Consider the following 22892-nt stretch of genomic DNA (forward strand, 5'->3'; position numbering starts at 1 on the left):
CTATCACTTTTTAGAGTACCTGCCATAAAATCTTTTATGGAGGGCCTCAAAAGAATAATTCCTCCCAGAGCCACACCTTCACCTGTGTGGAATCTAAACATTGTTCTCACACAGTTAATGGGACCTCCCTTTGAACCTTTAGATAAATGTGAACTGCAATTCTTAACTTGGAAAGTTGCTTTCCTAGTAGCTGTTACTTTTCTAAAAAAGAGTTAGTGAGCTACAAGCATTGACCATTCAAGAACCTTTTCTGCAAATGTATCATAAAAAGGTTGTTCTCCGTACCAAACCTAAATTCCTTCCAAAAGTCATTTCGGCCTTCCATGTCAATCAATCTGTAGAGCTTCATACCTTAGATGTCAAAAGAGCATTGGTTTACTACATTGAAAAAAACCACAACCCTTTCGTAAAACTAAACCGCTTTTTGTGTCTTTCTCAGCACCACACAAAGGCAACCCCATATCAAAATCTGGGATAGCTAGGTGGATTGTCAAATGTATACAGAGTTGCTACCACAAAGCTAAACATACGTTATCTGTTCCTCCCAAAGCCCATTCTACTAGAAAGATAGGGGCTTCAATGGCATTTTTAGGAAACATTCCCTTAGATGACATCTACAAAGCAGCTACATGGTCTACACCGCACACAATCACAAAACACTATTGTATATATGTGCAACCTTAACAACAAGCTACTGTGGGCCAGGCGGTACTTAACCACTTGGATGCTAAGCATATTTGTTGTTGTCCATTGAATTTCCATTGAAATCAATGGAAACTCCATGACGAGTTACCCTTGTCATTAGCACTGAAGGGGTTAAACACTGTTCCAAACTACTGCAACAGATATGGGTGGTCGCCCCTAAGAGTTGGTACTGCTATACAATCTACGCACAGTGTGTAATCTGCAGCTCATATGCCTCAAACGGAAAATGCTACCAGTATGCATCTGTTCTTGGCATGTAGAGCTTCAGAGTTACACACACCCACCCGGCTACCTTTATCTGTTCCGGTATTATCTTAATTAGATACAGCTTACACGAGCATCCTTCCCGTTTCTCACAAAACTCCATCATTTCCCTGCTGGTGAAAAACAATCTAAGAATGGAGCCGATGCCCATGTGCACTATTGTCCACAGGAGGAGTCCCCTATCTCGTGACATCCAAAGACTTTTCAGGACAAAAAACAACTGCAAACATCCGGGCCCAACACTAGGTGGCGATCTATGCACAGTGTGTACCTCTGCAGCTGTACATGCCAAGAACAGATGCATACTGGTATATAGCATTTTCCTTTTATTTGCCTGTATCAATTCTATCTGTTGGTATCAAAAAGCTTTAGTGAACTCACTTAAGGCAGCAATATTGAAGTCGTACCACTTAGCTTAGTCTAGTGGACATTGCAGTATTATTAAAGGGGAAGTTTAAAATGTCTACCTGGGGGTTCTACAAAGTATAATATGAGGATGTTGTCAAATGCCTTTGCATGGTATTCCGTTTTCTTTAACCCTCAAGAAAAGCTTGAGTTGAAGTGTCCATGGCATTAGCAAAAATCCAATGTAAGGCTATCAAACTAGAAATCATAGTTTTTCAGATTTTACCAGTGAACAAATACAGAATTTATCAGATAAGATTTTAAATTTGGAATTTGTAAAATGACCTTTATTACATAGGTCAAAAGACCATAAGTAAATGCTATTGTTTAGAGGAACTGGGTGGATTTAAATATTCAGTACAGTATCCACAAAAAGGCCTAATGAATATATGAATTGTATTTTTGGGAAAATACTAACCCCCAGATTCATCATTGTCCCGTTTTGCGAGTCCTTAATAGCGATTATTAAGGAATCGCTATTAAGGACCTGCAAAACGGGATTCATGTAGAAATCACAATTTTATTTGCGATTTCTACAGCTTCCTTATTTGCGATTAGCAAATTGCTAATCGCAAATAAGGAAAGCTCCCCATTCATTCCTATGGGCCCAAAGGCCCATAGGAATGAATGGGGAGTCATTCCTTAATTGCGATTAGCAATTTGCTAATTGCAAATAAGGATGCGATTTCAAGGGTGCCAGGGGTGTCCGTAGGATACACTGTAGCATCCCTGAAATGTAAATGTAGACTGATGTTGCGCACATACATGTCCAAAGGACGTGTGTGTGTGTGTAACATCCAACTTAGAAAAATGCTCTAAAGTGCATTTTTCTAAGTTTTCGCTATTTACTACGAAGTCAGACTTCGCGGTAAATAGCGGCCAAAAATAGTGAATTCGCAATTCAGAAATGGATCATGAATAGCATTTAAGGAATCTCTAATTGAAATTCCCTAAATGCGATCGCAATTTGAAAAATCGCAATTATTTGCGATTTTTCAAATTGCGAGTTCATGAACCATTGATGAATCTCAAATGCTATTTTTGCGGTCGCAAACGGACGAATTTTGCGATTCGCACCGTTTGCGCTCGCAAAAATGCTTGATGAATCTACCTGATTGTTTTTGTATTGAAATAGAAGTATCTGTACATTGAAATCAGTCAAGGTTGATATTCCTGTCGTCAAAAAGCATATTACCCTTTTTCCACATTTGAAAATTGAGTATTCAAGAAGTAAAGCCTTCCGCCGCGTTTATGAATTGTTATAGGTAAATGCATACGTTAAAAGTCCTGGATAGATGGAGGCTCACCTGTTTCATGTCACTTCTGCAGACATCAGTGTGAGCCACTGGGATTAATTGATATACTATTATACTGGTTAGGATAATTTGTGGTCCTTCAGTTTTGTAGGTTATTTGAATTTAATTGGATGCTAAGTGAATCCAAATAATTTTCTTTAAATTTAGATTTGAGTGAGAATATTGAAAAGTGGATCCTCCGGAAGTCTTGAAATGCATTGTTATAAATTACTTGCTTTTTGTTAATATAAAGAAATTGGTAAGAAGAAAAAGTATATATATTTTTTTAATGATTTATTTTAATTAAATTAATGTTCCAAGAATCCTTTTCAGATAGTCTGTTGTGAGCCCCTCCATCGAGTTTAACAACTTATTTGTAAAAATGTAACCATATCACACAGTGGGGAGGGGAGTAATAAGATGCAGTACGTTAATTATTTAGCCATAGATGGTTTGGGTACTAAGCAGGTAGTTTAATCACACTGTCTTTATCTGCGAAAGGCGTGCTACCATTGCAGAGAAGTATGTTGCGGTACACTTACTACTTAAATCCTGCGTTATCTAATTCTTTGTTTTTGCATTATTGTAATAAAACGAATGCATGGACTGATTTTAATGTTGGGCCATTAATCCGTGGTTGTGTATATGTTTTAAGGCGCCTGTGGATTGGATTGCTTTGTACTTGTGCTTTTCACAATTTAAAAGAATAAGATACAAAGCCTTTTATGTATGTAATTGTTTAATGGTTGCTTTTGTTGCTCGCTCTGATGTGACAGTGATCCGCAAATGCCTAGGAGAAGGAAATTAAACATATAAATATGTAAAACATTGTCATCTTTTTTTATTGCAAATGTGTTTTAATGTAGTGCTTACTGCTTATACTCATCCTGTTTTCTGAATACTCCTCGGTGTGACAGGCCTGATTGACTGGTAAGGAATTAATGGCCCCAACTTGTGAAGCAACTGTGTAAATGGTACACTTCAGGTTCTATGCATGTCCTAGATTTCCGAATGTACTGGACTTCTGGCATTTGTAATGTGTCAGTCACTGAAAGTGCCTAAAAATGTAGCATATACAGCTTTTTCAAAAGGCTATGTAGCACTAAATACAATATTAAGTGCAGTTTTATTTTGATAAGTTGAATATATGTAAACATTTCCTATTAAAATGCAAGTTTCAAGTTTGACACCCCTTCATGTACAGAATCATTTTCTTAACTTTGATATTATAAAGTGCTACAGATATATGCAATTTTTTTGCTCATATGCTACTTGATCCTTTTATATAGATTGGTACTTTTTTTTAAATGTTGGCCTAGCTTTTTGCACTTTTTGCAGACACAAATCTGCATACATACACTGTTTCAAACACTTGTAATATTTTTCTTTGGTTTTGAGAAAACGATCTTCACTATTTTCACAGAGGCTTGTTAGTATCCCAGAACTTTTGTCTGCAATTAAATTGCTGTGCATGCGCTTCCAACCTGACCTGGTAAATGTGGTGGATGATCTCCGACTGGATATTCTTTTGCGGATGTTGAAGTCTCCACACTTCAGTGCGAAAATGAACTCCCTTAAAGAAGTAAGTTTGCATTATATACATTTTCCCTTGTCTGATGTTTAGATTTCAGTCTTCTGACCATTCTTTAGTACAGTTGTTTTTCTTTTATTCATGCTCAGAAAACAGTTTGAACATTAGGAAATAAGGAACCCGGTCACTGTTTAGTTCTGCCTCTTTTTTATTTTGTGCAGAATATCACCCTAAGGTGATTAATCCTTGGGTGATGTATATACTTTTTTTTGAGTAATACATGTTACATCACTTTTTTTTTAAGATTTCTGAAAACAGTCTGAGGTTTTTTTCGCTGCCATACAAAAAACATAAATTTTTACATTTACTATAAACACTTTTTACAATACACAATTGAAATACAATTATCAGTTAGACAATACATTTACCACAAAACATTTTTACAAAACTTCGAATTTCTACCCTACCAACTACTTCTACTCCCAGACCTACGTTATCCTGATTCTGTCTAGTCTAGGACTGGTCACGCAAAGGCAGAAAGCTTGATATGCATTTTTTTCATATATTGTATTTAAAAGGATTTTCTAGGGCCTTTTGCGTAAAAGGATAACGTAGGTTGTGTATTGTAAAAAGTGTTTATAGTAAATATAAAAATTTATGTTTTTTGTATGGCAGCGAAAAAACCTCAGACTGTTATTTCCTAATGTTTAAGACGTTGTCCTACCCGGCCACAGTGAAGGACACAACCCCACTTCTTTTATAAGCAGAAAACAGTTTGAAGCATTACAATATGTAGTACTACAGTCTGTTGCAACAATATTAACAAAACTGTAGTGACCAGCAACTTAAATCATTCATGCTGATGTTGTAGAAAGATTTCCATGGGTGAGTGGGGCCATGGTTAAATACACTTAATTTAAAGGTGAGCTGTCATGTAGGAAGTTAAATGTGTGTACATACAGTTTTATTTCCACTACATACCCAGTCACATCAGTGAAGCAAGCAAATGGTGCTTACCTCATAGCAGTTCATAGAAATAGTGGTACATGCAAATGCTTGCAAGGTGTATGTTTTTTCTCCTCCCTATTTGCTGGCTGTTTAATCACCCTAAATCGTGAAAGTGGAGTTGGGATCACTTGGAGAAATGGCCGTGCCACCATAATCAATGTATTTTGCTAAACTGTACTGTCAGGCTCTCTTACAGCTTCAGATTGGAAGGGTTTGCTTGAGTTTAAAGGCCCTCTCTCACCTAAATAGATCAATTGCAATCCATCTTTCCTTCTGGTATTAAAATGACGTGACTGTTAGGGGTGATGTTGCATTTAATTTTTTTTATGTACAATTTAGAATAGTGGCCTGGTATCTATAAGCTAATGCTCAAACAAAGTCACTCTCCTCAACAAATTTAACTCCCAGGTACATAGTTATCATAATTTCCAAAAGCATTGGGATTTAAAAACTTGTTGCGTGGTGCTGACCAAAAATCAGCTGTGTTGATTTAAATCCCTATTATTTTTATTCATGTTCCTCGCTAGTCTGTTTCCGAGCAACTGAAGGAAACGTCCTATATTAAAACTGGCAGAGTATAAGCTATTTAACCTTTGAGAAGCTGGTCTTGAGAGTCTAGGTCTTTGGCAAGTACCATGGTTGATTAAGATGGTTTATTATCCAGAATAGATATAGCTGCATGGTGTGATATGACGATAGGCTGGATTATGGCTTCTGTGGTAGCTTGTAGTTGGGAGGTGTCTATTAATAGGTTGTCATTGTGGGAATAGCTTGAGTGGGGTGGAGAGAAACATGTGAAATCACTTCCTGTGAATTTATGAATTCTCCATACGTTTGACAGGCCATGAGTGGAGACTAAGTTGGTCATTTATTTATGTGCTTTGAGAGGATATCTAAGTTTGAATGCTGAGTGATGGTCCAGTGAAGAATCCATTGGAAGATTGAAATCTCCCCAAGGATTATTTGAGTCGCTCCAGATAGATGATGATTTCCTGTTTGGATTACTCCAGAATTGCGAGTCATCCCTTTTAGGCGCATGTATGTTCATTGTATAAAGGCCATATCCCCCATTTTGTAGTCTGGCAAGAAGCCATCTACCGTCCATGTCATGTTCTGAGGAGATAATAGATCGCCCTGACCGTTAAGGTAAGAGCACCATTTTTTCCCTACATGCTTTGGAGCAGGTTACCTCAGTGAACCAGCCCTGTCTCACGGACAATGCTTCATTGAAACCAATCTTAGTTTCTTGTAAGAAAACTACATCACCTTTCAAGTCATTACAGTGATTTGATATTTTGGTCCTTTTGACCGGGCGATTCACCCTTTGGTATTAAAAAAGTTTGTTTAGTTAAATTGGTGCCATGTATGATGCCTAAGTTTGAGTTTTGTCTGAGCTTTTATATGAGCAGCCATCAGTGAGTTAGGAGCAGCCATTGCACAACAAGGTATTTCACTGGATTGGAGGGAGGGAAAGATGAAAGTTTGACAAAGCAAAAGAAGGAACAACAACAGAAATGTATAGCAGTGGGAAACCTGCCTCCTGTCCCACCTGGGGGAGTCTGTAAGAGACTAGGTACATAGGGGGAAATTGTGTTGAAGACCAGCCAGAATAGCAGACCTCCAGTGCCTGAGGCACTTAGGGTTAGGTATCAGTGATGGTATAAGTGTGGTGGGTGTACGGAGTTGAGAGACAGGGATTGCCCAAACGTAACTTGAGAAGTGGACTGTGGAAAATGCAAGGCTAGGTAGCTGCATAGTTGTCGCCCTAAGCAGATCGGGAGCACAATATTACCAAACTGGTAGGAGTGGTTGTAAGTATGGAGACACACGCTGCTAAGTGACAACAGATGCCCTCAGGTGGTATGAAGTGTGCTGAGGATAGTGCAATCTTGATGTGATGCATTGCAGTGTCGGCTACAGTTAGTCATATAGTAGCCAATTACATAACTGTTTAAAGGTATGTGGCGGTAGGCATTATAACAACGGAGATAATTACTGAGCTATAGAAGTTTTCCACACAATATATGTAACTACAGTAGGTTAATGTAACAAGAGAACAGTATCACTGCTCAAGTCCATCTGCTTCTTACAGGGGAACAACGCATGGGTACAATTAACTCAAACAGTGGCTACTCACGTCCTATAGAATTCTCTAAATTGAGTTAAAAGGCAAAATATCATTATAGGCCAAGGAATTACAGATGTTCACCCCAAAACTTTCACACTACTACAAAGAGAGGATCACAGCTTAATAGCATGGACAATGTTCAGCCCCATGTTCGTGGAGGCAATCCACAAACTGTCTTAGAGCAAACAGTGGTCTCCTATAACATATTAAATAATCTCTGAGTTAAGTGGTCAGTCATCTTAGATAACTAAGAAGCTAAGCTGCTCACCAAATACCATATACATTTATACCAAAGTAGCGTATCAAGCCAAAATTCTCGATATTCGATCCATTCTGTTCACAGTGCAGAATCAAGCACATTGAAGACAGGCAATAGTACTAAATATCAAACTTCAGCCCGATGATTTCCCAGGGGAGGTTCAGAATTATTGTCCAAGACAGTAGTAAGATCTTCAGCATCTGTGAAGATCCTTGTCTGTCCTCTGAATGTAATTCTAAACTTTGATGGGCCAGCAAATGAGCATGTTATCATAATTTCTGTGAGCCTTCTCCTTCAAACTAAGGATCCTTTCTGTCCCATAACCGTTTCCCTCAGGTAGTCTTGGGATATGGGGTTTTGTGACCCAGCTAGTTTACCGCTTTGATTTTCCTCATGTGCGCAAGAATTAGTTCAGAGGGTTGGTGGCACAACATTTTAAAGACCATTGGTTGTGGAGCTAATATGTTTTTGGGTTTGTAAATAGGACCCTCTGTGCCCTTTTGATTTCGCAGTCCCTAACAAAGGTAATTTGTAGGGTTTCAGGAAACCAAGAGGCTAAGAAGTCAAGCACTGATGTAGTTGTATTTTCTGCACCCTCTGGTAGTCCAAAAATGTGTGATTACTCCCCCTATTTCGGTCACATTTAAGGTCACTTACTGAGCAATTCTCATCTTACTGGTGTTTAGATTGTGTTATAGTTTTCAACTGAACAGATTTCGATTTGGCGTTTTATATTCTAATGGTTCGATCCTTTAAGTCTTTGCGGATGCCTGAAATCTTAATCTGTAGGAGGTTGATGTTTGTTTTGGTACTTTGGGCTAGGTCATATACCGTGTATAGCATTTTGAGGATAATGTCTTGTGTAGATAAAGAGTCTGGCTTATCTTTCACCGGGAGCTCTGGAATCTGAGGGTTTTGTTTTGAGCATTTAAGTTTGGTGTCAACCATGATGGTTATTTTGTGAGGCAGTATTATTATGCAAATATGAGGGTTGTCTGATTAGTATCGACGTGTATAGCCACAACATTCCAATGATCCTGGAATTAGCAAGGATTTTGTGTATATCACAGCGAAAGGTGCCACCAATGTCAAAATGGGCCAGCTAGAGATTCTTGATTAGCACCCCACAGGTCCGATTTGGTATGCACGCACTAAGCACCAAGGCAGGGAACTGGCTCCTGGGGAGACTGGTTGAGCGGTTAATAGGGCATCCACCTAAGTCGCTGGAGTGATGTGGGTGTCTGACAGTGCTCAGTGAGTTGTTTACTAGTCATTTCACCAGGCGATCTAATTATCTGCATACACAACAAATACTTGGTGGAGGGTCTCAGGGCAGGTTTAGCGACCAACCAGGTACAGGCCCCAAACATTACTATCACAACACGGAATACCTGGGGGTCAAAATCATAAGTCAAACAGAAAGGATCACAACACCGATAATACACCAATAACACCCGTGAGGACAATTTGTGTATTAAGGAAGCCAGGCCAAATCAAGGCAAATGATGAGAAAGAGGGCGGTACAGTGTGGCTTCTGATGGGAATCATTTTCTCCATATGCTCTTGAGCCTTGATTTGGCCTGGCTTCCTTAATACACAAATTGTCCTCACGGGTGTTATTGGTGTATTATCGGTGTTGTGATCCTTTCTGTTTGACTTATGATCTAATTATCTGTCCAGCTAACCTCTCTGCCCCTTCCCACTGCAAGAGGCGATCAGGGACAGAGAGTAATACGCAGAGGGGGCAAAAGTAGACACCTCACCAGACCCAATAGTGTCCCTGTAGCGGATAATGGGCGAGCAAAGCTCCCAGATCTTCACTCTCTGGGGTCCTTATTTGGCGTTCAGGATGTGGGCGTGGCCATCTTATCGGTAACGCAGGGCAGCGAGGTAACTGAAGAATCGCTGCCTTTATTGTTGAGCTACTCTGATTTATGGTAAGAACACAATTACTGTCCTGTTCTTCCCTCGCTGCAATCACGTTGTGAAATCTTTGCTGTAGTCAGCGCTCCTGATGTTTCCAACATGGGCACCATCTTGGGTGCGATCACTGGTCCGCACAATTATGAGGCTGCCTTGTTGTGACTCTTGCGGGGGCTGGAATGCTGGCGATAATTCTCTTAAATCCCGGTCAATCCACTTCAATTCATATAGTTTGGAGGTGTCGGCATGACCGTAGTGTCCCAAACGCACTAGAGGCTCACCGGAGCTCAGCAGTGAGCTGACATTTTGGCCACACGCAAGGCAGGAAAAAAAATCACAATGCCGAATAAACTCTGAGGTTCTGAATAAAGAATTACCTGTGCGGAACTGGGAAAAAGAAATTGAGCTATTCTTTGCAAAGAACACAAACTCCGTCTCTGCCCTAGTAATTTTTTTGGACGCGTTTAAATGTGCCATAAAAGGTCTGCTCATGAAACGCATGTCCAGGAAAAATAGGGATATCAAAGAAACCTTACAAAACTTAGCCATTACAATAAAAATGAAGGTCGCCTCTCTGCACTCTAAAGATAATCACCTTCTAAATGAAATTAAACAACTAAAATACAAGTACAACACCATAATCAGCAAGCGGGCATACCTGTGGGTACATGCACTGAAATCTAAGAGGTTGCTATACTTTAACAGAGGTGAGAAGGGTCTAGAGGCCACTCTCAAATTAAAGATGCTCAATTAACAAATATCCCACATCAAACCACCTGATGGCTCTCAAAAAATCATTAGCATAGATAGACTGGAAGTCTTTAAGATCTTCTATGTAGGCCTGTACTATCCACAATAGATATTAACGGAGAAGACTGTCTAGCATACCTAAGTAGTGCACCAATAAAATCAATTTCAGACACCGAGAAAGCTAGAATTAAATAAACCTATAGAAACTGAGGAAATTGTGAAAGCAATAAAATTTATCCACTCTGGCAAAACCCCAGCCCCAGATGGCTTTCCAATAGTATTTTATTTAAAAAATGACAAAATCCATCATAAAATCTCTGTAGGATACCTTGGATCATTTTGCACTGCGAGGTAAGGTCTCTGGAATTGCTTCATAAGCCATGATCATAGTGATCCCCAAAGAAGGCAAAGATTACACTGACCCTAATAGTTATCGGCTGATATACCTCCTAAACATGGAGGGTAAAATGTATGCACCGGTCCTGACCAAAAGACTTGAACCACTCATTCCCAACATCGTACACAACTCTCAAAAAGGGTTCGTCCAGGGGAGATTAGCCAGTGATACAATTAAGACTTTTTGTTATATTGTAGACAAAGCCCAAGTATCTTTACGACCAACCGCTGCAATAGCCTGTGACGGCAAAAAGTCCTTTGATAAGGTCTCATGTCCATTTTTAGGTCTCGCCTGTCGATGCGCATGCGCATCGAGCAAGCGAGACTATGGGGGCTTATCCACTCTTTGTCCAACTTGCAAGGAATCGTGGCGATTCCTTGCAGTGCCCGTGACTTTTAAGCTCAATGCGCATGCGCATTGAGCTTAAAAGCGCGTGCACATGCCCCCAGCCGCCTGCCTTGCCTACTCTCCCGCCCCCTCACTGCTTGATTGCACGGCCGCTAGGCCGTGCCTCCCCTACTCCTCCTCCTACTCTCCTCCCCTCGCCGTCTGTTCCCGCACTCCTCCCACACCCCCGCTCCGTGTGTCACTTAAACCGCCAGAGTTCCCTTCGAGTTGTGGTTGGTGCAAGCAGTCTTCAAGTCCCTCCTTTTGGAGATTGTTTTTCGGAACAGATACGGTATCATTGGAGGACTTTCTTTTAGGCTTTGTTCTGTCCCCGATAGAGCATTTCCTGTGGCATGTGTTTTTTAACGCGTTTTAGGGTTTGTTTTGTCTTCGATAGCAGAGCATTTCCTGTAGCATGCGTTTTCTAACTCGTTTTAAGCTTTAGTTTGTTTCTGATACTTTTGTGTCCGATAGCAGAGCATTTCTTGTGGCATGTGTTTTCGAATGCATTTTAGGCTTTGGTTTCTCTTTCATAGCAGAGCATTTCCCGTACTAGGTTTTTTTTCTAAAGCGCTAGCCTTTTTTTCATCTCTGATGGCAAAGCATTTCTCCTGTTGTTCGTAAACATATTCTATTCCGTTTTCGTAAGCGCTCGGCTTTCTTTCATTTACGATAGCAGCGCATGTTTTTGCGTGTTTTTAACGAGCACATAATTTCACTGCACAGCAAGCGTTATTTTTTTTTGCTGGAGCGGCTCTTATTTACTGCGCTTATTAATTTACGGACCCAGTACTTGTGCTTTCTAGTTGCCGGCATGTTAGCTTTTTCCCTAACTGGCTCTTTATTGTTACTCCGTGGTAACAGATTTATTAGTGGACGCTGTGTGTGCGTCCTCTTACCGCTTTAGGGATACTTTGCTGCACCTTCTTCTGTTTACTATGGTTATTTTCCTTTTTAACTGTCTCCCCATTGCTTATTTTCACACACAAGTCAGTGCGTCACAGTTTTACCGGAGAGGGCACAGCTCTCTCCAAGACACAGCTCTTCCTCTGCTCTCAACACTTGGGCCCAGTGCGAGGAAGGGGCTAGTGTTATTCCTTAAAAAAACCCTGTCCGTTCTCATAATCAAACTCACTTACTTCACACAGCACTCCAGGCCCCTGCTGCTTTCACACCCCCTCCCCGCTCCGCCCCCTCCCCTGCCCGCCGTCTGTTCCCTCAGCCGTCTGTACCCTGCTGCTTAACACCCTCTCCCCCGCTCCGCCCCCTCCCCGCCATGTCGCATGCAATCGTTTCGTATTTTTGTACCACTTACTCCCAACCGGCTAAAGACACCAACGTCAAAAGAAAAGAAAATGTTCCACAGTGTCTCATCAATAACTTACTGAGTCTGTCATTTCTTACATACTAGATATCCGGAGCAGAAAACATTTAAAAATCAACCCTCTCCCCCGCTCCGCCCCCTCCCCGCCATGTCGCATGCAATCGTTTCGTATTTTTGTACCACTTACTCCCAACCGGCTAAAGACACCAACGTCAAAAGAAAAGAAACTGTTCCACAGTGTCTCATCAATAACTTACTCGGCGGGCGTCTGTATCGAGTAAACCCCACATCGAGAGAGGTACTTTCCCTGTTTTAACGTGTCCCTGCTGCTTTTTTGCCTCAGCCATTCATGCTCACCCCTCTCAGCACTATACAGCTGTACCCCTATCTCTAAGCCTTACCTGTGCTCCGTTTCGTTGATCTTCCGGGTCATCTCATCCTACTATTTTCATTGGCAGTTCATGTTTCATTTATTTCTAGTTCTGTTGGATTCCGCCTGCGGGGACACCTGGTATGTACCCGGTTACTGCGCTCTACTTCCCCTGTAGTTTGTAAGCTCCACCCTTTCTGCAGTTCATGAGTTTCTCTACAGTTCCTAATACTTCCATACGGCTCATTCTTTCCCTTATAGACTGTTTCCCACTCGTGCAGTTGTTACTCATTGCCCCTGCAATTATTGCATTCAGCTCTAAATGTTCTCGTTGAACATTCCTGCTATTTTACTAATTTTATTGTCTTGGGCCGCTCCTGGCCCTCTCTGCGCAACAGTCTTCCGTCACACTGCTGCCTTTCTTGTGTGTTCACAGTTCGTGGTGTCCTAAGAACGCACTCACCTTTGCCAAGTGCGCACCCTATTGCACCTGTGTCTTTGTAATGTCTCGCCCGAGGCCTGGAAACAGCCAAGCCAAGCCAAGCCTCTGTTCTACGAAGGCGGATTGTGCCACGTCATGATCACCCTCACTCACCCTCAACCCCTCACCCTCACTCACCCTCAACCCCTCACTCACCCTCACTCTCACTCATCCTCACCCTCACTCTCACTCATCCTCACCCTCACTCTCACTCATCCTCACCCTCACTCATCCTCACCCTCACTCACCCTCAACCCCTCACCCTCACTCACCCTCAACCCCTCACTCTCACCCTCACCCCCCCACCCTCACCCCCTCACCCTCCACCCCTCACCCTCCACCCTTACTCACCCTCAACCCCTCACCCTCACCCTCACACCCTCAACCCTTCACCCTCAACCTCTCACTCACCCTCAACACCTCAGCCTCACCCTCACTCAGCCTCACCCTCACCCAGCCTCACCCTCACCCTCAACCCCTCACACTCACTCACCTCACCCTCAACTCCTCACCCTCACCCTCACTCACCCTCACCCTCACTCACCCTCACCCTCACTCTCTCACCCTCACCCTCACTCACCCTCAACCCCTCACCCTCACTCACCCTCAACCCCTCACCCTCACCCTCAAACCTTCACCCTCACCCTCAAACCTTCACCCTCAACCCCTCAAACCTTCACCCTCAACCCCTCACTCACCCTCACTCTCACTCAGCCTCAACTACTCCCCCTCAACCTCACTCACCCTCAACCCCTCACCCTCACTCACCCTCAACACCTCACTCGCCCTCACCCTCACTCACCCTCAACACCTCACCCTCAACCTCAACCCCTCACCCTCACTCACCCTCACTCACCCTCACTCACCCTCACTCTCACTCACCCTCAACCCCTCACCCTCACTCACCCTCAACACCTCACCCTCACTCACCCTCACCCAGTGCAAGAGACATGCATCATAGGTGTTCCATTTATAACAAGCATTTGCAATGCAATAGGTCTCGCATTTACGCATGTTTAAGCTATTAAATAGCTCAAACTCGTATAAATGCGAGACCTATTGCATTGCAAATGCTTGTTTCTCAGGCATGCAGGGTAAAGTACTGAGATAGGGGCAGGACAGAGTGCTACCAGGCAACTACGCAAGAAATCATCAGAGGCATTGCAGGATCTTACATACAGCCAGTGACGCAAGATAATGGACACAGAGGAAATAATAATAAGCAGCTACATATGCAAAAGAAGGGCATATGAGAGCTCACACAAAAAATATAACAGACACAGGTAGCAGAGGGTGCTCACGTTGCTGATATGCACAACGTAAAATACGGACAGCGAGGGTGAGGTGCTTGCACGCAGTCTGCCCGTATGAGTCAGAAAGGAATACTTAGTGCTCATGGTAACCAAGCACAAAAGAGAGCAGAATATACTGCTAACATGCAGAGATGCACACGTGACAACACAAGAAAGGAGGGAAGGGTGCCAATATGCAGCCATGTATCCAGGAGAGAGAAATGCATATAGGGCGCTTGCAGTGTAATGCTCATAGGAGATACAAAAACATGATATGGTCCTTACATGCACCATACATACATGAGACAAAACAGAAATGCAGGATACCATTTCATATTTAGCCATTGAGCGGGGTACAAAGAGGAAACTGCTCACTTTACTCTTCAGTTCGTCCTCCATAGAGAAATACACAAAGCAAATGCAGGCATTGACCAGAGCGTCAATGAGGCGAACAATATCCAGTCTGGGTTGATATTGAAAGGACACCATGCTGATGAAGATCTGACCATTCAGTGCCATTCAGGAATCCTCATGTGCCTCTCCAATGCGTTCTGGGGACATTTGCACTGACAAGCAACATCATATGGAGAATTTTCAGGAAAAAGCATTGGCAAAATGTAGCCTTCAGTAAACAAACATAAACAAAACTAGGCAACAACAGGCAAGACCAAATTCAGATCTACGTCGGCAAAATTCACCATAAATTAAACAGGCAATAGGGACACCCTTGAGTAGGTGACTGATACAACCCTTACATGTATTGCCACTCAAATGTGGCAGAAATCATTCAAATATGCAGTGATCCTATAGTTGGCATATAAAATGCGCTAGCTCTCGAAAGCATGCTCTTGATGCAAACTATCCTAGAATCTGTACATTTAGCCTAAGAAAAAAGTCACGTCTCAAAACCTGAAATTTCTGTGAACAGATAGCGAGTATCATTACTAACTAGTAGCATGTTTGATGTCTCTTTCAAACCTGTTAGTGACAGAAGGCCGTAAGAATTTGGACTCCTTAAGAAAAGTAAACAAGAACGTGTGCCTTCTTGCACAACGCGATATATGCAGCCCTCCGTTTCGCAAGGAAAAGAAACAGCTTTTGTTGCTTCCGTGTGAAATGGATCCAAAAATAAAGAACAAGCGTGCGGCACCGCGAGCCATGTGTTTCTATTATCGCGCCTGTGTGGGCACGATAATAGAAACCACGTGACTGCCTATTGGTATCTATTACGCGCACCAAGCGCGTAATAGAACACCAATAGGCCATGGGCGGAGCAATGGGCCCGCCTTTGGCCAATAGCGTGCAGTCTTTAATTAAAAGACGCACGCTAAGGCCAATGGGGTAGCTGAAAAAGAAACGCACAAGCATGTGCGATTCCTGGTCAGCTTGAAAACCCCATTTTTCACTTACTAGAGGTCTCGCGACCTGCGCGTGCACTGCTATGCAGTGCAGCGCAGGTCACAAGACCTAAAAATGACTGCCAGTATATACCAACCTGATGGCGATAATCAGAAATAATGGTGCATTGTCTGTTCACTTTAGCCTACATCAAGGTACACGACCTGGCTGCCCCTTGTCACCACTACTTCTCCTATTAACCATTGACCCTCTACTACAAATGCTTAATAACTCTTTAGATATTAAAGGGTTTTACCTTGGTCCAACATCATGTAAAACCGCTGCATTTGTAGTTGATATCCTTCTATTTTCTAACGAAATTGTGGAAGCGATAGGCGATCACTGGTATAATTCATAAGTTCTCCTTTGTACAAGGGTATACCTTAAACAAAGAAAAAACTGAGGGCCTAACCCTCAACTCACATTGCTTACCTACCAACCTTGGGGACTCTGTGCTCCGGTAGCACCATAGTTCGTCAAGTATCTGGGCAGCTGGTTCACCAGTGATTTAACTGATTAACTAAATCGTAATGAAACCCAAACTATATCTAAAGTCAAAGACCTCCTGGTCCCTGTAACACACATCATGGTGGAGTAGACCCAAAATCCTCAAAATGATGATTATCCCGGTGGGCAGCTTTGTCGAATCAATGTTCCCCATGAGATTATCACCTACTTTAACACCATTGACATATTAACTTCAAACGTCTTATGGATTGTCAAAAAAGCCAGAATTTCTTGCAAATCCCTCCGGTTAGACTTTACACTAGGTGGCTGCAAATTACTGAACTGGAGCCACTATCAAACAGCCTTTTTGTGACCCAAGGCACCCATTGGCTATTGCCAGGCACAATTTTGCACCCTTGCAGGATATAGATTGTTGACTATGCTGCGATCCCTACTACATCCTGTCCACCATCACTATGTCGAGAGACTAGTTTTCGCACCCTCGACAGATACTGCTAGACCTGGTTAGAGCTCTGAAACTATGCGATAAACACATGCCAAACTCTGTATCTAACTTAACATTAACTTCCTGTGGCATAACCGGAAAATGAAAACAGACTGTCATGAGCTACAAAGGTCTAGGACTAATCTAAGACCTGTAGAATTACAACACCAATCTTTGCTTCTTTTCGGAACACCATCACATATTTAACTTGGCCAATCTATATTTTTACGCTTTTCTAAAACCTAAAGCCAGAGTTTTTAAATTAGGACCATTTGATTATCCTTACATTGCCAAATGCCTGGCATCATGGCATCAAAAATATACAAAGTCCTAACCAGCTCCACACCAACTTCATCACTAACACCACTGCAAATTAAATTGGCAGAACATCTAGAAATCCTGCGCAGAGATCCTCATCCAGAATAAAACTGGACAAAAATCTGTGACTCATCGCTACGAAATAAGATTGTCCCCTCATTCACTCAATCAAATTTTTTTTTTTTTACTATGAACCCACTCCACTGGACACCGGTCAGACTACGCACATTAAAATTGCGTGACAATGATAAGTGTTGGCATTGCAACCCACTCCCTGGTACAGCAGAACATATATTCTTTAGTTGTGTCTACCTTTGTTCGTTTTGGAAAATGACCAATTGTCAAAGACATTTAGAACGACGATTAGCTTAAATTCCCCAATGGTTGTACCACACCCGTGGGCCTCACCAACCACTCGCCAATTCAGTACCCATAAATTGGCACTTCTTGAACTCAGACTAACCATTGCCACCAAGATTACAAAATGGAAATTGTACAAAATCATATGACACCTGGTAGGCATGGATCGTATACCTCAGAGGTGCTCCCAGCAAGCTTGGTCAGGTAATCCCAAACATCACAGAAATATGACAGACATTAGATAAATTTAGGGAACACATTACCTCTCCTCCCTCTTGACTACCCTTTGATCCCATTAACTGTGAAACATCATACCTGCTAAAGCCATCTCGACTTAACACTCACTGGATACCCTCTGTCTGTCTACCCTTTCTATTCCGATTTTGTTTAAATCTTGCTAAACACAAGTTGATTTGGATTATACCCCAATCCAGACTATATTTGAAGTGAGGTGGTTAAAGGTTTTGGAAAACTTCTTTTACCCAACTGCTGTTTCTATTGGTTACCTTTTATCTTCCTTACTGCATGAATTCTGTTTTACCTGGGATCTACTTTGACCCAAATATGATATGTATGTAGAGGTTTGGTTGTAAACAACCTTAATGCATTTTATGTACAAAGCGTATCACTTATATTAATACCTATACCTTTTTGTTCCTGTATGTTTTAATAAAATTCAATAAATTAGCAAGGAAAAAAGGATGGTGTATTATTCAGTTTTGTAGTTTGATGTCACCACAAGAATCTGGTGATTAGTGAAAGGATACTGATGCCGTCATGCCTGGAAATAAAATTATTGCCCAATGCCACAGCTAAACTGTTCAGTCATAATGGACTACAATGTTCTAGTTCTGTGATCCCGGAGGTGACTGGCAGTTGCAAGCAGATAATATTTAATTGCTTGTGTGTATCACACAATATGATTGAAATGGCTCCAACCTATTTTCTCTGAGCCGTAATACACCTAGCCAGATATAAAGCACCTCTCGTCACAAGCTGACATTTGGTTACTACCTTATTTTCAAAGCAAGTGTGATCGAATCGCCCCTTTTGTTTTTAACCATCTGAAATATCCAACATTAAGAGATGGTCTAAAGATGCTCATCTATGTACACTTCACAGCTGCAGGCTTATCATTCATGGGCATCCCTTTTGGCCATATAGCTTCAGTGTGATACTTTGTGGGATTTTCCTCTGTTCAAAGTGGTAATTAACCGCATGCGTGCGGGCGGAATTCCGCCCGTACGCTGGGTTTATTAATATCGCACTTTACGTGACGAGCTGGGCTCGTCATGAGCGTGCGAGGAGGCTACGACATGACGAGCCCAGCTCGTCATGAGCGTCGAAGGGGTTAAAGTGCCCAGTAGTTTAACCCATTCTTTTAGCTGGCCAAATTGAGACTGTAAACTGTGAGACCACTGCTAGCTATATTGACTTGATGGTATTCATTTACGGAAATGAGGCTATGCTGCCTGTTCGAAATGCAGAAATGCCCTCTTATGTGGGACATTATAGAAAATATATTAACCTGCAGGTGATTAAAGAGGTTCTCCAATGCTCAAGAAAACACCACATATTGGCATCCAATTTGTTGCACATTTTTTTACCTTAATTCTATGGGGCATGGGATTTACTTACAACAACCTTGTCCATCTTTTCTCTACAAATGGTTCATCCATCCCCTATGGTACTACATTGTTGTCCATTTAAATTGTTTGTTCTTAAGAAAAGTTGTCTTAATCCTTTGTTCTCTTTAAAGTCCTGTAAAATGTGTCCTGGAATGGGAAGAAAACCTAAGGTATAGTTACTCTGTGGATCCATTTGTATCAGTCTCGTTCCATCCACAGTTCTTTTGCTGTGGAATCCATTCTCTTATTCCAATTGTGATAGAAACTTGCAACTGCATTTTAGGCACATTGCACCAAACGATTTATTTAGATCATTGTCTGAGTGCCAGTCACCACATTATCACTAGTCGCAAAAGAGAGACACATGAGTTGTCTTTGTCAAGTCAAGATCTATTCAGTTCTCCTATCTTCAAGAACTGACATCATGTACAAATGTTTTAATTGCCAGAAGTTAGCAGTCTTTAAAATATTGTTTTTCCTCTGTGATAGGATTTTGATTATAGTTTGTAAATGTCACATAGACTACACAAGTGTCATTGTTTAATGTTTGCGTTGCTATATTCTGAAGTCTATACCACTACCCGGGTAGACGTATTCTAATCCCATATTGTAGAAAAAATGAGTCTGTAATGGTAGTTCTTCATCATTAATCTGGTTAATAAATTCATAAACCACTGTCCTTCTCTTCACTGTAGAATAGATTGTATGTATGCATCAATAATTGAGACCATGACCCAGATTACAAATTTTTGCTTGGCCCTGGTTTACGCTGGTGTGTGCCCTAATTTGCCTTGTACGTGCGTAGGCTACTGTATGGCCAAAATAATGTGCTTTGTAAAACACGTACTAACTTCAAGTTACACATGCACTTGAGAAAACACAGAAGGCAAACACAGTGGTAGTTCAGAACACCTCTCTGTGTTTCACTTGTGTTAAGAATCTGAGCACTAGGCCCTGCCTATTTTTTGGACCTCTTTAAGGCAAAATCGTTGAAAAACCTCATGTGCTGTCTTTTAAGATAAGTGTGCTTTATTACCTTTCATTGATTTGATTTGGAAATATATCCATTGTTTTCTTAACATAATTAAGAATAAACTTGGGCACCACTGTTGTACAGAGACTCGTAGTAAGATTTATTACTTAATTATTATCATTTTTCTTTTTTAATATTTCGTGTTTGAGAATCGGTATATATTGGAAATATCGACAACTTATATCTGATCAGAAAGACAAGTATTTGACATCATTTATAGCATCCGGCACACTAAAAAGCTGTAATATAATTTTGTATTCCTGAATGTTTCTTTATTTATATTTTTGCATTACACATACTCAAGAAAATTATACCACTGGTGTATTTGCACAGTCCCAAGAAAACTTGTACACATTCATAGTGCTGCTGTTTCTTAAACTTACAGGATAGACTTTACAGTTACAACTACTGTACTCAAAGTATGTATTTAGTCTTAACTACATCTTTGCGAAGATAAGGAAAAAATAAAATCTCAAAAATAACTTGATGCTGCACTTTAAAAATTCAGATCACTTCTCCACTATCATAGCTGATATATTCATTACTTGGAAGTAGGTTTGGCTATTGGTTGCCATATTCAGCATTAGGCACTATCTGCTTGAAAAGGGGTGGATGGGAGGATGCGAGCAGGGGGTGCTCACATTCAGACATAACGGCACCTTCCCTAGTTAGTGTTAGTCAAGAAGTGGAGTCTCTTGGGAAGTGTGGGACAGTTGTGAAAGACAGGGTAGTGACAATGCAGTTTTAGCTCTTGGGGTTAGAGGGAGCATTTGTTTGGAAGGGGATATACCCGAGGTTTTATCTATTGAAATATTTGTTCATAAGTGACAGTAGATGAAAGAAAACGGGCTAGGGGTGTTATGTACGGACACTGGTACCCATACTTTATCAAAGATGTCTATTGTCTCTTGTGTTCTATAGATAATCCACTTTTACGAAGCCAGTTGAAAAGGCTTTGTCACTCACTCTTTGTGAGTGGGCGGTAGCAAAGATACCGCATGAAAGAGAATCCATACTTTTGCAACCTCTATTGATGTTGACATCTATCCGTACCATGAGGAAAATGTCTCTGATATGGGTGAAGCCATGTAAGTGCACTAGTCTCTTCGACGGATACAAAGTTAAAGTGCTGTGCATCAATAGGGTACCCCAGATCTCCGACAGTGGTTGTTGACAATGGGGCAAGGCCATAGTACATGGCTTAGTGTACCATCCTCTTGCCTACACCGACAGCATCTATAATCTTGACTCATGCCAACTTTAGTCAAACGGTATAGTGTCCAGTACCATTAGTTTAGTATGGTGTGAATTTGAGTCTCCATACTGATAGTGCCATTTCTCATGTCTCATCTTTCTAGGATGGAGAACCAGTCTTCCTGTGTGTACTCAACAGTAATGTATTCTTGCCATTTTTCATGGTGGGTCTGTGATGTGGGATTAGAGAACATTTCTGTTGGAGTTATGTTGTAGAGTCCCAAAATTATCATCTTGTATTCCGTCCAGCTTGTGATGTATTGGTAGACCTGAAAGGATAATGAAGATTTCAGTGGTGTGACCAGGGTCCATAAGTTCAGTTGTCGCCATTGTTTTTAAAACATTTTTTGCTAATCGATTAACTATTTTCAACATGAACGCAATACTGCCAAGAGAATTTCATAAGTAGTCATACATTGCTGTACAATATTGTAAATAGCTAGAGACTGAAGTCTACCCCCCCCACCCCAAGTCTGTTATACAATGGCCAGTTCATTTCAGCCCACCATTCCCATATTGATATATCTAGCAGGACTCTAAACACTTGACAGTTCCACTTAAGGTTGAACAAAAATTTGTACATGGGTTGCCCCTGAGGAGGTTCCACTTTCCCCAGATTTTTGGCCATTTCAGTGGGCATCCCCTCCCTTCATTGACCACCCTCTCGACAGACCTGCACCAATCCATGTCGTTCTCCCAGTCGCCCCGCCTCCCCCCTATGATTGTGCGCTATTTTTTTGGGCTACCGTGGGCCCCAGTGTGACACATTAACGGTCCATGCGGTTCAAGTCTGATGTGTACCATATATTGACAAGACACTACTAGACAGTAGGCACCAAACTGAATTCACATACAGTACTTATACATATAACCATAGCATTCCAGTATTGTTGCAGCAAGGGGCATTTCCACATAATCTGAAAAAAGGTACCCGGTAGGCACCATTGTTATCTTCCCTAAGGACCTAGATACTGACAAGGTCTTCAAACTAGTGTAGCATTTTAAAAAAGTTATGAGGATTCTGTTCCCTTGTCAATCCACGGTTTTCAAAGTGTTTGCGGACTGCCTATCTTCAATTTGGCATTGTTCCAAATCGGGACCTTTGCATTTAGATATGGGTTACTTTTTCGTGCGTTTAGGCACCTCTGAGTTCACATGGTCATTAGAGAAGTAGACTTTAGGATTAGGCTTCTGGTAGTGGTGTTGTATAGGCATGTGTATCAGTCGAACTGAAGTGTTTTTTAAGAGTCATCTTGTTCTATTTGTATTCAGGGAGGGAAACCTGTTTCATTAGGCATGTCTATTAGGGAACGTGTTGGGCTGCATGGTAGTTCATTTTGTTCGGAAGTCTTAAGGCCTTCCAAAGTAGTGCGCATGTACTGGTCGTAGTTGAGTTGGGGCATGGTCACCATTTTAGTAATTTATATCCT

General features: G+C 41.5%; 1 protein-coding gene across 4 annotated transcripts in view; it reads left to right on the forward strand.

Moving 5' to 3' along the window:
• Nucleotides 1–22892, forward strand: part of USP24 (ubiquitin specific peptidase 24) — a 2099319-nt gene that overhangs the window by 233044 nt on the left and 1843383 nt on the right. For all 4 annotated transcript variants that reach the window (XM_078670143.1, XM_078670156.1, XM_078670149.1 and 1 more), the window contains exon 10: nucleotides 4093–4251. In XM_078670143.1, coding sequence (XP_078526269.1) covers nucleotides 4093–4251 — 159 coding nt within the window. The remainder of the gene's footprint in view (nucleotides 1–4092; nucleotides 4252–22892) is intronic.

Source organism: Lissotriton helveticus, chromosome 1_2 (genome assembly GCF_964261635.1).
Source record: "Lissotriton helveticus chromosome 1_2, aLisHel1.1, whole genome shotgun sequence".
Taxonomy (NCBI): Eukaryota; Metazoa; Chordata; class Amphibia; order Caudata; family Salamandridae; genus Lissotriton; species Lissotriton helveticus.